The 17,343-nt window shown below is 39.0% G+C and overlaps 2 protein-coding genes across 3 annotated transcripts; one reads left to right on the forward strand and one right to left on the reverse strand.

The window, feature by feature from the left end:
• The first annotated feature begins 538 nt into the window (after positions 1-538).
• creb5a (cAMP responsive element binding protein 5a) lies at positions 539-11,740 on the forward strand. 2 transcript variants are annotated; one of them, XM_065289566.1, is made up of 11 exons: positions 539-614; positions 1,754-1,824; positions 2,403-2,496; positions 4,346-4,449; positions 4,753-4,931; positions 8,458-8,533; positions 8,727-8,807; positions 10,312-10,611; positions 10,692-10,916; positions 11,018-11,117; positions 11,201-11,740. In XM_065289566.1, the coding sequence occupies exons 2-11, from the start codon at positions 1,771-1,773 to the stop codon at positions 11,335-11,337; spliced, it is 1,350 nt and encodes a 449-aa protein (XP_065145638.1). In that variant the 5' UTR covers positions 539-614; positions 1,754-1,770; the 3' UTR covers positions 11,338-11,740. The 2 variants fall into 2 exon arrangements, with proteins under 2 accessions (XP_065145638.1, XP_065145643.1); XM_065289571.1 differs by lacking the exon at positions 8,727-8,807.
• Positions 11,741-14,254: 2,514 nt separating this feature from the next.
• Positions 14,255-17,076, reverse strand: tril (TLR4 interactor with leucine-rich repeats). Its single transcript, XM_065289581.2, has one exon. It carries the CDS (start codon positions 16,787-16,789, stop codon positions 14,459-14,461), a length of 2,331 nt encoding a protein of 776 aa, XP_065145653.1. The 5' UTR covers positions 16,790-17,076; the 3' UTR covers positions 14,255-14,458.
• Positions 17,077-17,343: the final 267 nt, after the last annotated feature.

Here is a 17,343-nt window from a genome sequence, read left to right on the forward strand (position 1 = left end):
TTGCTTCCCCCGTTCTTTCACACCTTCACTTTAAGTAAATGCACAAAAAACTTAATATTGAATATCCTTAGATGGCATCTCTTGTTGATAGTCGATCTGCCTTTACATTGTTCAATCAGGCCAGTTTTCCTCAAGATTTGAGGACATAACCTCGATCCGCGATCTTTACTGTTCGTGTCATTGTGCTGATCCTAATTGTAAGGAAACCTATAGGCAAGGGCTAACACGCTCACACTTGTCCTGTTCTACGTCTTGTCTCTTCTCTATTTACACACACCATTCGCTAATCGGGACCGTCCCGCGCAAGGCTACAGACAGCTGTTGGCGCAGCACGCATCGAGGGAAACGCCGCCCTCACTTCCCCTCGCTTCCTTAACGCGCCAATGAACGAATCGAACGCCCCCTACGTCCACTCGGGGGCGGGACGCGCGCTCGAAACCCCTCCCCTTTTAAAAAGCGGACCGCAATGATTTAGAAGTTCAGGAATCCCACGTGACGTCACCGTGAGGTGATGTAATGCTTCTGTAAATAGATCATATCGTAATCGCGTTTCACTTCAGCGTGCTTCGTCCGAGCGCGAGGAGCGTCGCAAGTCTCAGTCTGCGCGCGTTTGGGTAAGTTTGTATTACTATTTCACACTCGCGCTCCTACATACAGTTTTAAAACGCAAGCAGAGCGCGGGTTTTATAGACTGTTAGTGGGATTTTTGCGACTGCTGTTGTTTTTCTGTCAAGTCTGGACTGTATCTGTCAAAGTGCCGGTTATCCAATGAGATGTTCATAAACTGTTTGAATGTTTATCTGAGCGTCTGTGACACCACAAAACAAACAGGCAAGAAGTGTTAAACGAAAAACATTTTAACTATCTGAATAGTGTCTTTTAAAAGAATGTCACACGCTTTAGAGGAATTGGTGTTTGACAGTTAGATGGTTTAGGACTATTTGAAATTTAAATGTAGGCTATTTAAATTGCAAGGCGCACACGTGTGTGTGTGCGTGTCTATCTGCATTTGTTTTAGACAAATATGTTTTTCCGAATGGACCTTACGTGACATCTGCCAGTTGAATCCAACAAGCTTGCTGTAAAGTTTTAACAGTAATTCAGGCAACTTAAAATATATTTTCGTTTAACCTGACACATAGATATAGCCTCTGGTTGGTATCTGATCTCAGGTGTTTGTCTTAGTAAAATTCGTGGAACCGCGTGAGTCCTTCGGTTTCGCCATTACGTCATTCTGCAGACCAGTTAGACGGTTTGATTTAGCGCCGTAAATGTTATCAGCAGGCGCACCGTTAACTCGTCTTGCCAATGCGAACTATCGTCCCGGCTAAACTCAATGGCGATGATGTCATGAATGGGGTGACGTCAATGTGATCAAAGGGCCGCTCACGTTATGAGTGATAATGACTGGGGGAGTAGCAGGTTTTTATAAGGTACGACAGACTGATGACATAATTTGTGATATCAGAGTACGAACAAAGCTGTAAAATAATATGAGTCTGTGTTTGACATCTTATATTATTTCTAATTTGTTTTCTTGTATCTTTGAAGGTGCTCATTGCTATTGCCTGATATTAGATTGTTAACTTACGAGTGAGTGTGAGAGAGAGAAAGAGAGAGACAGAGACTGACTGACCCAGGCGATAGTAGTTAGAAAAATATCCAAAGGCAAACAGGGAAATGTGAATGAAATATGGAGAAATGAAACAAATCTACAATGATTCACCCAATAATTTTTTTTGTGTATGCCTAGTTTTGTAGGTCTCAGTGATGAATGTTGATCAGGAAAGGTCATATGTTTGCAATGCTCCTGGATGCTCCCAGGTAAGTCACCGCTGCCAATACTGTAAATAGCAGCAATGTTTTTTCATTTACTGTCACAAACTTCAGATATTTTAAATGAATATAAGTACACTAATTGAAAAGTTCAGAAGCAAAACCCTCTAAGTGCATCTGACATGTTTTCTTGTAAATGAGCATTTTTACCAAGCTCTTAAGTTCAGTAATTTCACTTTAATGCAATGAAAAGGTTATTAGTCGGTAATCGAAATGCCATATTTTCACAAATGTTACTTTAGTCATTTCATTGGTCTTTTGCTGCAAAACCCATCATTCATTAAATTCCTCTTTCATGCACTTAAGAGGACTTTGCTGAAAAATTGTTGTGGCGTTTAATGGTATTTCTGAATGGCCCGAGGCCAGGATAAAGTGAATTTGAAGAGATACTATTTGTTGAACATAACACGTACTAAAAGCATTCAGAAAATAGCATATCTCAGTTTTGACGGAGATGGCGTTTTGCATCTGAGCTCTTCCATTTTAAACATGCCAAGAAATTCTAAAGAGCTAATTAAGAATTGTCATAATGTGTATTTTTTGTTGTTGTTGTTGTTGTCTCATAGCGCTTCCAAAGAGAAGATCACCTTATTATCCACAGACACAAACATGAGATGACACTCAAATTTCCTTCTATTAAGTGTGACAATATACTTTCAGGTGAGTCAACTTCAATTAATAATAAAATATCATGCTTACAGTACCATATTGTATTTACTTTGTATATAAAGTAGCTTACAGTAGACATATACATTATGGTTGAATTGAAACACTCAGTTTTTACAATGTAATGGGGTCCCTGCATCCACCAGGAACCTTAAAAAGGTCGAAAGCCCCCTGATATAAATATTTATTACCCTCGTACTCAAAGTCTAAATGGTGAAAGGGTGCAACTGCTATGAATGCCCGTAAAACAAAATAATAAGCTAAATAATTTTAATAAGCTAATCATTTTCCTAGTTTTAATAAATGCAAGCTACGATTGTCTATAATTGTTATTATTATGTAATTATTGTTCTTAAATTTTAAGTTCTCAAATGTTAGTTGTTTTACATTTTTAAACTATTTCCAGGATTATAATTTTAAATACCACTATGAAAGGGACACTTCACCCATTTGCATTATAAGCTTTGTATAGTTAGAACCCCAGTCATGTTTTTGAATGGTCATGCATCATTTCCTCAGTTGCCTCTGAGACAGGAGAAATACAGATTTCAGTGTTGCACTTCCTTCTGTCAATGATGTAAAAATCATCGCTTTGCATCACTGAAAGAAGGAAGTCCAATATCTTTGTTGAGGGGGTGAGACTAACACCCCTTTTCTCGGTCAAATAGGCACTAAATTCTAAATGCATGTTACATTTCAACTACAAATATGACACACTTTCAATAAAGATGAATGTTTCTACGGGTTAAATGCTCCTTTAAATAACAATCAGCCTGACACAGGGATCTGTCAAATAGATAATGATTGGTTGTACCACCTGACTTTTTAAATGAAGATATCAAAAATATATATACAGAAATATTGTTCAATAAACAAAACGTTTTAAACAAATTGTTTATGACAAAAAAATTACATCGGTTTTTAAAATATTTTTTACTATGTCTTTTATGTGCTTGTGTTGTCATTGACCCATATGTCATGATAGATCATGCTCTCCATCTCCTCTAATTTAGGTTTTAGACAATGTCTGTTACCCTGGAAACCCAATGTCTGACATATAAACATCAGCCTGACCTTTGACCTTTGGGGTCTGTGAGCCATCATTGCAGCGACAGAAACATTTACATAAAAAACAAAACCCTCCGACCCCTTTCATGGTAGTCCTGAGAAAACAGCTTAGTTTAGACTACCTTTAAATTACCAAAACAACAAGAGTAAAATCAGGCTCATGTTCATGACACAAGGTTAAATTGTAACATTTTTGCAGCATGTCAAAAGATAGGTTAGCACTTTAGACAACCTCTGCCCATGACTTTGAGAAGAAGGCCGTTCTTCTGCATTTGTTTAAAATGCCAAAAGGATATGTGATACCGATCTACTGATCTAAAGTTTTCACAATATGACCTTGAGAAATCTCTTCGGCCTACTCGGTTTACATGTTTAGTCTATATTCTTTAACCTCAAATCATATAAAAATATACTGTATGTTTGCTTTACTAAATTACTATTACATATTAAACTCTTTTATTCTACATATTCTATACCTTTAACTAATTCTATTCCAGCACTTTAATTTTCATAAACTTTTCATAAACACATAAAATGTAAAGTTTATAAATTAAATTACAATATAGTATATGACACAGTGTTTAAACGTGTTCGGTATTGCAGACATTGACATTAGAAAATGTAAAACGAATAAATCATCTCATTATATTCTTCCTCTGTATGTTCACTTATTTTATATATCTTGAATAAAATGACCATTTGCCAAAGCTATTTTCTTGTTGGCTCTATAGGCTGTTTGCATTACTGAAATGTGTGTTCACTGTTTTATATGCAGATCAGACTCCAACTCCAACCCGTTTCTTACAGGATTGTGAGGAAGTAGGTCTCTTTAATGATCTTGAGCTTAACCAATCACAGGAGGTAGAGGGCACCAAACCGGTGAGAGAAACTTTCAGTAATCTGAATAAAACTCTAGGCAATTAATGTAGTGTTATTAAAAATAAAATAAAAGCATACTGTAATTTTGTATAAAACGTGTTTCTGTGTGCTTGAGTGTACAGTATGTGTGCTGGTAGACTGTAAATGAGATCATGTATACTCATAGATCATCATGGGTTCTTGTATACTGTATATACACAAAATTGGTCCAAAAGGGTCAATAAGAGCACAGACAGATAGAGATGAGGAAAAAGAAAGTATATAAATGATTTGATCTGTTTATAATTGTTCTCTTGTTTACAGAACTTTCCTTTGCAAGCATCAAGTCAGAACCAGCCTCACAATGAGACACGAGCTCCACCTGGTCAACATCATTCGTTTCAACAGTGCGCTCTGGCCCATCTAAACCAGAACCAGCTCCACACACACAGCTCACAGCCCCAGTCCCAATGCACTGCCACATACTGCACTTCTAATAAACAGTGAGTTTACAATAACACTTACATTTATGCATTTTGTAGATGCTCTAAACCAAAGCGACTTGCAGTACACTCTCAGAAAGAAGGTACAATAGTTGTTACTCAGGACGGTACCTTTTCAAAAAGTACACATTTGTACCTATGTGCATATTGGTACCTCAAAAGTACACATTTGTACTGTAGAAGTACATACTGGAACCTGAAAAGTACATACACTGTTAACCCAGATATTGTCTTTACTTAAACACTTTTATGTAAACAACACTCGATATTTTGAAAATCTAAGTTAATTTAAAAGAGCAACTATCCTCCGATATACGATTTTACATTTTATTTTGTGTGTAAAGGGGATCGCACACCGGCCACGCAGCTCAGCGTAGCGCCGCGTCGCGTCTAGGACAACTCGGAGGTATTGTAAACTGGAAATGCACATTAAATAGCGCGAGCTTCGTCAGATAGCGTCTACTTTAAAATGCAAAATATATGTTAGCAGCCAATGTTAATCGTTAATGATTTGGGACAAATATGATGTTATTTAATGTTAAACTATGTGAGTGGCGCTGTCAGGGATTTGAGCAACTTCACAGGATTTGAGCAAAGTCACAGCTGGGCGGCACGGACAGGCGTCACCTGGCGGCGCCGGTGTGTGTATACTCATAGAAAACAATGTGTTCGATTTTTTTTAGAACGGCGCGGCGCGGCTGGTGTGCGATCCCCTTAAAGCAGACATATCATGCTTTTAAGCCTGTCCTTTTTACATATAAATCATCTATTTGAGGTCTATATAAAGCGAAACTGCAATGCTTGGGTCTGAATTCCTCATTATTATAGCTCCACAGGCCCCCTTTTCACCCCTTTTCTGATGTGCATCTGAGAGCAACTCATTTTGGTGCTGTCTTTTTAAATGCACGTCATACCCTGCCCCCTCTACAGGTTGCAGAGGTGACACTCGGTTAAACTCCACCCCGTTCGGCCATTTTTGTAGTTTTATGGCAGAGATACGATTATCTAGCGGCACAGAAACTTTTTATTCACTCGTTATTCACAAAATGTCAACAACGGAAGACTTGTCCATCCAGCCTTACATGTTCGAGCCAGAGTAAGAAACGGAGCGAGATGAAAATGAAGACGACGAACCTGCAGAACAACGTCTTCATATGGAGGTATCGCAATGGTGTGAGGCTGCAGCCTCCAGAGGTCGCATTTCTAGGCTGCATACGTCATCAAGACGGTCTTATTTCAGAATATTAACAATTATAAAGTTGACTATTATTCTTAGTTAATCGTAAGTTGTTGTAATGTGCTCATGACTTGCAAATTTAATGCTCAGTTAACTTAATTAAACCAGGCTTGATGACCAAAAAGTGATCTCCGCAGGCTCCAGCCTTCGGATTGAGAAACGGCACTGCTAAACCATGACCATCGTGTACTTTACTTTTTTTAAGTTATTTACAGCTTACCGAAGTGCTCTGCTCGTCGTCTCCAAAGAAAGAAGTAATTGACCCCTCAATCAGACGAAGTCTATCGGCAAATCATTCTTTATACTGGTGGAGATTGGTGAATTAGTTATCCTTGAAGTGCTTCGGGCACACAAAAATGACTTTACCCACAGATATGGGTACATTTCTTACGCTCTCGTAACTTCTGCATCCTTGAGCTTGGACTACAATATCGCAGCGAGAAATAGAAAATGGCGGATTGCTCGAAGTGTTGGGCTGGGAGTCGATGTCCTTATTTGACAGTTTTGCTGCAAATACTGTGACGTAATTGTTCAAAAAACGTAATAGATAATAGAAAAATCAGAACAGGTTGGAAAATATGACCAAAAAAGAATATAAAGATATCAACAAAGCACCTGAAGAGACTAATTTCAACTTTTATGTACTTATAAACACTACAAATATACAACAAAATGCATTTAAGAGCTAAGAAAATGGATTTAGCATGATATGTCTCCTTTAAGTGTGTATTAGTATGTTAACAATATGCAAAGGTCCATATCCCACAATGACGCAAGTTATCGTTTCTAATGTAAATCTCTTTTCCTGAACTACAACAAACACACGGATTGTAGGCAACAGTTTACTTCCTGGGATTGGTGATGTAGACAAGACCGACATTATCATAATTTCTCCGGCTTGGATTCACAGCCTGTAAGTTAACTGTAAAGGCCGGGATATACCTTTTTCCGCGTCCGCGTCCGGCTCGCGCGCTCACACGTCCGCGCAGCTTTTCGGGTATACTCCCCGCGGCTACACGCGAGTGGCCGCGTTCGACACTACACGCAATACAAATTATTTCTTATTCAAATTATTAGTCTACCAGGCTGTCAGGGCAGCACTGATTTGGCGACATTTACAGTACATTAAAACATTAGGATAGATGAAGAAAAGTAACTGATCCACCATTGCAAACACAGTTTAGAACAAACAACAAGACAACAAAGAACAGGAATCAAACAAACATGCTCTACGCGGACGTCCCTTGTATACTTTCGGCTTACGTTAATGTTAGCATTATATTGTGTGCGAATCTTTCAAACATGGTAAGGAGCTTCACATTTCCGGCTGACGTCAGAGGTATTCAGGCCAATCAAAACGTACAGATTAGCTGGCCAATCAGGGACACAGCACTTTTCAGATCGATGAGTTTTCTACAAAAATCAGTGTGTTTGAGGAAAGCAAGATATCCAAAGCTACAAAAATGTATGGTATGTGGAAAATAATGTGTTTTTTTAACCATAAACCACACAAAGAAATTGTGACCAGTAGTGTTAATTTATAAATTTTGTTTTTAAAAATGACTTAAATATCCTAATTTAACTAATGCCTAGTCCTGGTTTAAGCTAATCCCTGTCCGGGAAACCACCCCATAGTCAGTTGTGAATTTTGTGTTATAATACCATTTATTATAACAATAAAAGCAATATAAATTAATTAAAAATCTTTGAATCAGAGCGATTAATATTACAATTTATTTCAAGTTAAATCAACTTTAAACTAAGTTTAATCAACCTGCTGAATTATATTGCAATTACTAGAAATTTTAAGGTAAATGTACTTTTGTTCACATTACTTTATTTCTTTAGGGCTTTAACAACTTTATTCGTGAATGTCCTAAAGTGGGACCCTTCCTTGTAGGTCCCCTAAAAATACCTAAATCCCAGTGAAACTATGACATCACAAAAATAAAAAAAATCACATTACCTATCAAATGTCCAGTCAAATAAGAAGCGCATTTCACAGAAGTCTTTAAAAAAATGGTCTCATTTTAGGGCAATTCACCCTATCTGTACTAAAATGGTGCACTAGGACCTTTTTAAAAGGTACCGTCCCAAGTGACAGCATTTGTACCTTTATTTCTAGTGTACTTTTTATTACTTTCAAACCCAAAATCTTTCCTCTAGCAGTTAAGAGTCTTGCTCCTAACTTTTTCATTTTTTAAAGCAGGATAAACAATCATAATGGCATTGTTTGTAGAGAATTTTAGACCCTTATCTACGCCCTTGTATCCCTCTGACTGATTTTAGATCACCACCCAGCTGTCTACACAGCAGACAGACACACTCTGTGGCCAACACAATGCCTGGGACATCAACAATGAGCGTAAGGAAAGCACTCTCTATCTCACCTTCTCTTTCTTTCTCTCTCACACACAAATAACATCCAGATAACAAACATTTCTAACTCTTGCTAACTTTTTAAAGTACATTTTTAGTGCACAGAATTGTAATCCATTTCATTAAATATGATGTTATTATTGATCATTATTTTGTTATTGATATTATTGAAACGATAGATGGATGCACAGTTGTCTATGAACCCCAGTATAATTGGCATACCAGGCCCAGCTCACCCTAGCGCTCGCCCCTCCCTTCAGGTACAACCTCCAATACTTTCTCACTTTGTTTGACTCCATGGTTACAGGATTATGATGTCTCTATAGAAACATTACACGTCAGAGAGGGGTTACTTATCCCACAGTGCTCTGTAACTAATGTAGACATCTTGATTAAATTATCCAATTCAAACACACACACATGAGCACATACACATGTAAAATAGGCAACATTGTTGTTTAACCAATTAAAAAACTGCATTCATCAGCAAGGCAGATTTATCATAGATTGCATATGTTAGAAATGTAAAAACACACACACATATGTTCAAACATGCAGGAGTCTTACATGAAGTGGATGAGATAGAATTTCAAAGGTTTTAGGTTGATCTGGTTTTCATTTGATGTTTCAAAGGTGTCTTTGTAGATCCACTGTGAACGTAATCGCACCAATCACCATACATCGGAAACCTTAGAAACACTCATTAAAGGGACACTCTACTTTTTTTTTAAACATTGTAGTTAATTATTAAAAACGGGAAACCGTGCCTTTTTTGTAGGCTACAATGTGCCTTTAAAGAGACATTCCACTTTTTTTGAAAATATTCTCATTTTCCAGCTCCCCTAGAGTAAAACATTTGATTCTTACTGTTTTGAAATCCATTCAGCTGGTCTCCGGTCTGGCGCTAGCACTTTTAGCATAGCTTAGCAGAATCCATTGAATCTAATTAGACCATTAGCATTGCGCTAAAAATAACCAAAGACTTTCCATATTTTTCCTATTTAAAACTTGACTCTTCTGTAGTTACATCGTGTACGAAGAAGACCGACAGAAAATTAAAAGCTGCAATTTTCTAGGCAGATATGGCTAGGAACTATACTATCATTCTGGCGTAATAATCAAGGACTTTGCTGCTGTAACATGGCTGCAGCAGGCGTAGTGATATTACGCACTGCCCCGAAAATAATCCCCTTGGTTACTTTTAATGGCAGGGGACTATTTTCGGGCAGTGCGTAATATCACTACACCTGCTGCAGCCATGTTACAGCAGCAAAGTCCTTGATTATTACGCCAGAATGAGAGCATAGTTCCTAGCCATATCTGCCTAGAAAATTGCAACTTTTAATTTCTAGTACACAATGTAACTACAGAAGCGTCAAGTTTTAAATAGGAAAATTATTAAATTAAAATAACTCTTTGGTTATTTTTTAGCGCAATGCTAATGGTCTAATCAGATTCAATGGATTGTGCTAAGCTATGCTAAAATTGCTAGCGCCAGACCTGGAGATCAGCTGAATGGATTCCAAAACGTTAAAAATCAAATGTTTAACTCTAGGGGAGCTGGAAAATTACCATATTTAAAAAAAAGTTGAATGTCCCTTTAAAGGCACATTGTAGTCTACAAAAAAGGCATGGTTTTCCGTTTTTAATAATAAACTACAATGCGCACTCATGTGTGTATATTTACTGTATGTCCCTGTGAATGTTCAACCATGAGTTAAGAGGTTGACAGTGACCCATCTCTCATGCTCTGTAATCCTTTAGAGGTCAAAGGTCATACCAAGCCACACCCAACCTGCAGTTTCCAACGGCAGTCAGAATCCTCTCTGCCACATGATGATGTCCCCACAGCAGCAGCCAGTGTCGCATTTACAATCTGCACCTCATCATCGCGCATACCAGCAGCACCTCCACAACCAATCGCCACAAAGACTTACGCATCAACATCAAAGCCAAGACCAATCACATCACAGCCACGCTCACCACTCTCCACCTGTGCACTTGCATCCTTGCTCCTCCCAACAGACTCCTCCTCCCCTTTCACATCAGCCAATACCTGCACAGGTGTGACCACAATCATTTATTATCATTTTAATGTTTGGTCCAACTATTTAACATAACTCGGCTTTGTTTGTGTTTTACAGATGTCGTCTTCTGCACCGAAACAGACACACTGTCCGAAATCTCCTCCACCGGCGACTGGGGGCAGACGAAGGCGGACAGCGGAAGACGACCCGGATGAGCGCCGACGCAAGTTTCTGGAAAGAAACAGAGCTGCAGCTACACGATGCAGACAGAAGAGAAAAGTCTGGGTGTCGTCATTGGAGAGAAAAGCTGAGGAGCTTACTCACACAAACTTACAGCTACAGGTACGTTTGACCTACATCCTCACTGGGATGCAGTATGATATATAATTCATAGTTCTGGTTCACTGCATTCATGTACACATTCACATTCTTTTTTTTCTCAGGATGAAGTGACGTCCCTCAAGACAGAAGTCACTCAGTTGAAGCAAATTCTGCTTGCACATAAAGACTGTCCTGTCTCTGTGAGACAGCGAGAAACACAGAGTGAGTATGAATGATCCCATCAAACACAATCTTTTATCACTTACAATTTAATATAATTTATCTTTTTAATAATTTATGTTTAGGTGGAGTGAGTAGTCCAACAGGAAGTCCTGTCCAGCAACATGCCATCCAACACAACAGCATCTCAACATCAAGCACCACCCTATCACACAGTCACCTTACTACACACTCACACCGTGCTAACACCACACAACTATAAAGATGGTCACGAGAGCCATGTGAATTTGAGGCTTAGGTTTATTATTGCACCCAACACATGTGTGATCTTTAAGTATTAAACATTTCATATGTCTCTTTATATATCTGTCTCTTGACATCTCAGGTAATCAACTAAGGGTCAGATGGATTTTCCAGGGGTTTGATCTTTGATTACAGTGCTGGAAAACAAACTGGCTTCTCTTAAACACTAACTTTGGTTTCCTTTTTTAGTTTCTCACTCTGTTCATGCCTCTCTGTCTATTTCTCACACTCCTTGCTTTTTTAAGCTCCTCTTTCTCAGGGACACTCCTGGAGTGTGTGTGCGAGGTGTGTATGCATGTGTCTCTCTCTCTCTCTCTCTCTCTCTCTCTCTCTCTCTCTCTCTCTCTCTCTCTCTCTCTCTCTCTCTCTCTCTCTCTCTCTCTCTCTCTCTCTCTCTCTCTCTCTCTCTCTCTCTCTCTCTCTCTCTCTCTCTCTCTCTCTCTCTCTTTTGGCCACTTTAAGTGTAAATGCTTTGATAGCGCTTGGATATTCTAAAACTTAAGGCATTGAATCAGGGCAACTTGTAATTGTAAATAGGAGTCTTTAGTTTTATAAATGTACGATGATGCAGTAAAGTTGTTACTGTAAATATTGTCAAATGATCATCTGTTAAAAAATAGTATGCATCACATTACCCATGAAAGAACTAAGAAAATCCCATGTGAATTTTGGATTACACATACTAACAAAGATGCAATACATGCGAATAACAATCCATCGTTTAAAATGGAGCAAGCATTATAAATGCATCATCTGCATTGTGTGCAATTATCTAATCACATAGCAAAATGTCTAGCAGTATTTTTATAACAATATGACATGAATCATTTCACACTTGCTGGCTTGATGACAATCAAAATGTCAATATGGACATTTCCTGGAAATGACATGCAAGCTTGTGTCATCTCTTAACAAAATGCTTGATAAAGCCTTCACGTATGGCTATACATAGCCTACTGTGTACTATGAAATTTGGACACGTGCAAAAAAATTTGTAAATCGTGCAGGTTTTAACTGCGTTATGCATGTACAGTTTTCTGAAAATGTTTATCTATTTTTGTACCCTTTTGTGGCCATTTTTATTAAAAGCACTTATTATCTTCGCCTGTTTCTGCCTTTTCTCATAGCTCACTCCAAATATTTCACAACACTTAATAAAATGTCAGATCAAATCCAAACCAAACATGCTTTATCTGTGGCATCGCTGCAAACCCCTTTACAACCCAAGTGTGTATTATTAGTGTCTGCAAAAACTAGAATTTGTATAATAATAATAATAATAAAATGTCAGATCAAAACCAAACATGCTTTATCTGTGGCATCGCTGCAAAACCCTTCACAACTCAAGTGTGTATCATTAGTGTCTGCAAAAACTAGAATTTGTAAAATAATAATAATAATAATAATAATAATAATTGTTATTAATCATAATAATAATAATAATAATATTATTATTATAATCATAATAATAATAATTATTATTATAATTACTATAATTATAGTTTTAGTTATTTTTATCATTATCACTTTGGGTTTAATTCATGTCCGACCAACAACATGATAGTGACTGTGTCAACTTTGTGAAAACTTGGTTTATTGCGCCCTCTACTGGTTAGATGTATGCGTAATTTGCATTTTACGTCACATCATTTTTAGTACAAACATAATTAGGATATTTGTGCAGTCTAGTTCGGTATACACACAAAACACACCCATTACATACAAAACGATACTTTAAGATATTATATGAAGTTAAGTTCTTTTATTTTAAATAAATGTTTGTTTAATGAAATGCCTATTTTGAGCTTGAATTTATCAAGCACTATACATGCCTGAAATACTTCAGTATATTTGCACAAAGTACAAAAGAAATCAAATACGTGAACAATGTCTGGAATACATGCCAACCAGCAGCTGAAAGAAAGAAAGAAAGAAAGAAAGAAAGAAAGAAAGAAAGAAAGAAAGAAAAAAAGAAAGAAAGAAAGAAAGGAAGAAAGACATGAGAAAAGCACTATTCGGACGGGATTAGTTTTCCAAACAACGTTTGAGTTTCAACGTGTCCCCCAGGACGTCTGTGATTTTATGTACCGATTCGGACAGGATTAAAATGATGCAGGCTATTCCAGAGATGGGAGTGTTTGTTTCATGCATTTGGGCGTTGCAGAAGAGCACGTGCTCTGGATACGCGTGTTTGTAATGTTTAATATTTTGCTTTAAATGTAAAATTATGAAAGAACATGTAATGTATTAATTTAATTTTAACAAATCAAAATAAAATATACAAATCCTACTAAAGTAACGTTAGCCTACGTGTTTTATATAACTGTCTGCTTATAATAAACCCAAAGAAATGAAGAAATAATGATTAATAACAATTTATTATCTTTATTAATTAACATTACCATTCCGGAGTTGAAGAACTTTGAACGGAGTTTCTTATAACGTTACTGATATTACAGTGGCCAGTCTTAACAGTGTTTGATATTCAGCTCGTCTTGATTTAATTATTTTATTTTGCCGAATGCGAAAAAACATCCATATCTGAATGAATGGGACTCAGGAAATACAATATACGCGCATTAGTAAGACTTTACGGCAGATCACGGTGGCCAAAACACGAAATGAACCGCGTTTTCAAAAGATATTGCGGGCAAACACAGACATTTGCATCCGGACGGGATTACATTTCTCAGAGGACCTCTGAGTTCGGCGAAAAACAGTAGGTAAATTGCTCTGGAATTCTTACGGAGGTCCTCAGAGAAAAACACAGACATGGCCGATTCGGACGGGATTAAAAACACAGAGGACCTCTGAGAAGCACGATTTTCTCAGAGGTCCCCCTGTAAAACTAATCCCGTCCGAATCTGGTTAAAGAAAGATTTCACAAACAATATGAAAGACTGGTTGAGAAAATCACTTTCCTCCATTTGCATGTCCTTGAAAACCAAATTTGAATGATTATAATGTAGTAGTTACTTATCATTAGTGCCAAAATGCAAAAAATGTCTAAAACAAAAAAATAACCCGACAATAGTCATTGTAAGGTTTACAAGATACACAAATACACAAGAGCATCTCATCTAATCAGAGTATCTAAGCATTATGGCATCATCATCCCTTCGTACAGGGCTGTTGTCAAAGAAACGTTCACCGGGGAACTGAATGAGGTCACCTTCTTCAGCAGCCAGCTGTCTGCCACTCTGGTACCCACTGAATTCAGAAGACACGCAGGTAGTGGCCATGGCAGAACGAAACGGATATCTGGTAGAGTACATGTGACGGACATGAGCATGTGCAGATGATTTCCTGCTTTTCATCCTCCTCTTTACCAAGCGCCCCAGCCAGACTCCACCCACCACGAGGAGAAGCAGTGCATTGGCTGCCAGAGCTACAACTGTGATGAGCTGCATGTTGACCTCACTTTTCAGTGAGGGTGAAAGGGTTACAAATCCAGTGCAGTGATCTCGAGGAGCTACCTGGCACAAAGCCCCACCCACCACACTCTCCACACAGGTGATATAGGTGGAGTCCGGGCATAGCTCCTGGAGGGTCACAGCCCTGTCAGATCCATCTGTGTAAACATAGCGTGGGAAACGAAAAGCGTGACCGAAACGGTCAAATAAAATACGGAATGTGAGTTCTTTCCCATTAACTAGTTCCATGTCGGGAGCTGTGCTCCAGCGTACTGTGGCCGTATTGGATGTGACATCTTCCACGCTGACATTAAGGATGGAGTGACGGTTGAATTGACAAGCATCTGTAATCACTGCAGTTTGTGAGTCGTGATGCTTCAATCTTTCTTGTAGGGGCAGGTTAAACTGTTCCTGTTGGTTTGAGGTGAAAGGAAAGTGGGTCACGTCCTCTTGGTTGTTGCTGTGGTTGTGCATACTGTCAGCTGTCAATAGAGTTGCCTTGGTAGTCAATAAATCAGTGCTGTATGCTATTGACAAGCCTGTTTTCCTCACATTCCCAGAATCTTCAGTTGTAGGTCGAGGCCTTGTGCTAGCTAATTTCCTCCTCTTCTTTCTCCCCATGGTTGTTGCAGGCCCTTGCTTTCCTTCATCTCCTTGGATCCCCACATTCTTCTTTCCTTTACTCTCTTTGAGAACCGATGATTTTAACACTACTCCACGGCTCTCCATAGGCTGGGACAGATGTGCAGACTCACAATAACCACTAAGATTACCCAGTTGAGAATGGCTGACATAGTCCAAATACTTTCCCGCCAATGCAGGTGGGCTATGGCAACGCACAAATGCGCTCAACAGTTTTCCCTGAGAATGCGCTTGCGTCATCCAGCTTTTAAGTTTCTCCATTCGGCAGTCGCATGTCCAATTATTCCCATTCAGCTCCACGTGAAACAGGACACCGTTAGTGGTGAAAATGCCACCGGAAAGATTCGTGAGAAGATTGTTTTTCAGTTTTAAGGTTTTTAAGTGTGATAGAAAACTGAAAGCACCGGGGTCCACTCGGGTTATGTGGTTATCACTGAAGTCGAGATGTTCAATGCGCTCGAGTGGATCCAGTAGACCTGCAGGTATCTCTGTCAGCTCGTTGCTGTCAACTGCAAACTCTTTGAGGCGCGAGAGTCCTTTCAACGCCTCGTTGTCTACTTTTGATATCTTATTGCGGCTTAAAGACAATTTCGTGAGCCTTTTTAAGTTCTCGAAGACGTGATTTCCAACGTACCTTATGTCGTTGCCTGCGAGCAGAAGAGTAGCCAAGGACTTCAGATGGGAAAACGTGAAAATATCACTGAGCTCCGTCTGCTTGTTGTTTGACAGATTTAAAAACTGTAATTTGTTAAGTCTGGAAAACGCATTTCTGTCAATATGGCGAAGCTGGTTGGATTCTAAGTGCAGAAACATTAAATTTGTGAGACCTTTGAAGACAGACTCTTTTAGGAGCTCTATACCGTTTCCATCAAGTCTTAGTTTGACAAGACTATTTAAATGACTAAAAGATTCAGAAATGACGTCTTTGATTTCATTGTTGTTACTGTATAATATTGTTAATTTTTTAAGCGACTGTAACGTTCCAGATTCTATGGTCGAGATCAAGTTGTTCCCCAAATAGAGTTCCTCCAGCTTGGAGAGTTTCTCGAAAGCTTTCGTGTGTATATTCCGTATTTGGTTGTATTGGAGATTGAGCCTCATGAGGTTGCCATAGCGCGTGAAGTCAAACGCGCTGAGGTTGTGAATGAAGTTTCCCGCGAGGCCGAGAACTCGAACGTCCCCCGCGCGCTCTACGTGCGGCGCTTTGGGCACCGCGCGCAGACCGCGGTTTGCACAAACGATATGCTGCGCGTGCTGGCAATCGCATCGCTCGGGACAAACTGCGCAAACAGGCGCAAAAAATATCAGCACTCCACCGCAGGACAAAAGAAAACTGCAGTAAAACCAATATGCCATTCCACTGGAGCGCAAAACAACACGTTTAACAAATCAACGCATTCCTTTGTTGCATTCAAGTTTCGCCAAATTCCTCCTTGGATGCAAATGATTTAATGCAACCATTACGGATCCAACACTGTTTGATGAAAGACATTTAGTTAGCATTTAACTACAGCACACTTGGATCGCCATTTTAGCTGAGATGTCCATGCAGATCGAAGCAGTGGCTTTAACCGAGGAAACTTTAGCTTTCTTTAGACCCTCTCATCCCCCAAAAGTCATCTGCTGCAGATTACACACGCGCGCACACACACACCATAGCCTATCTCAGAGTTCAGGCATGGATCACCCCTCCCCTCTTCCCTCCAGATGTGCACAGTACAATCCCTAAACACAGACACACATACATGTGGTAGAAGTTCCCCTGTGGGCTCAATCTAAAACTCCACTCCTTGTTTAAAATCAACAGCAGGGAGGCGAAAATAGAAAAGTAAAGAAAGGAAATTTCTGACGGATTTTTGTCTCAGGTCGTGGGAAGCAGTGTGTAGTGTGCTCTCTTGGGTGCGTGGGCT

The sequence above is a fragment of the Paramisgurnus dabryanus genome, chromosome 19 (genome assembly GCF_030506205.2).
Source record: "Paramisgurnus dabryanus chromosome 19, PD_genome_1.1, whole genome shotgun sequence".
Taxonomy (NCBI): domain Eukaryota; kingdom Metazoa; phylum Chordata; class Actinopteri; order Cypriniformes; family Cobitidae; genus Paramisgurnus; species Paramisgurnus dabryanus.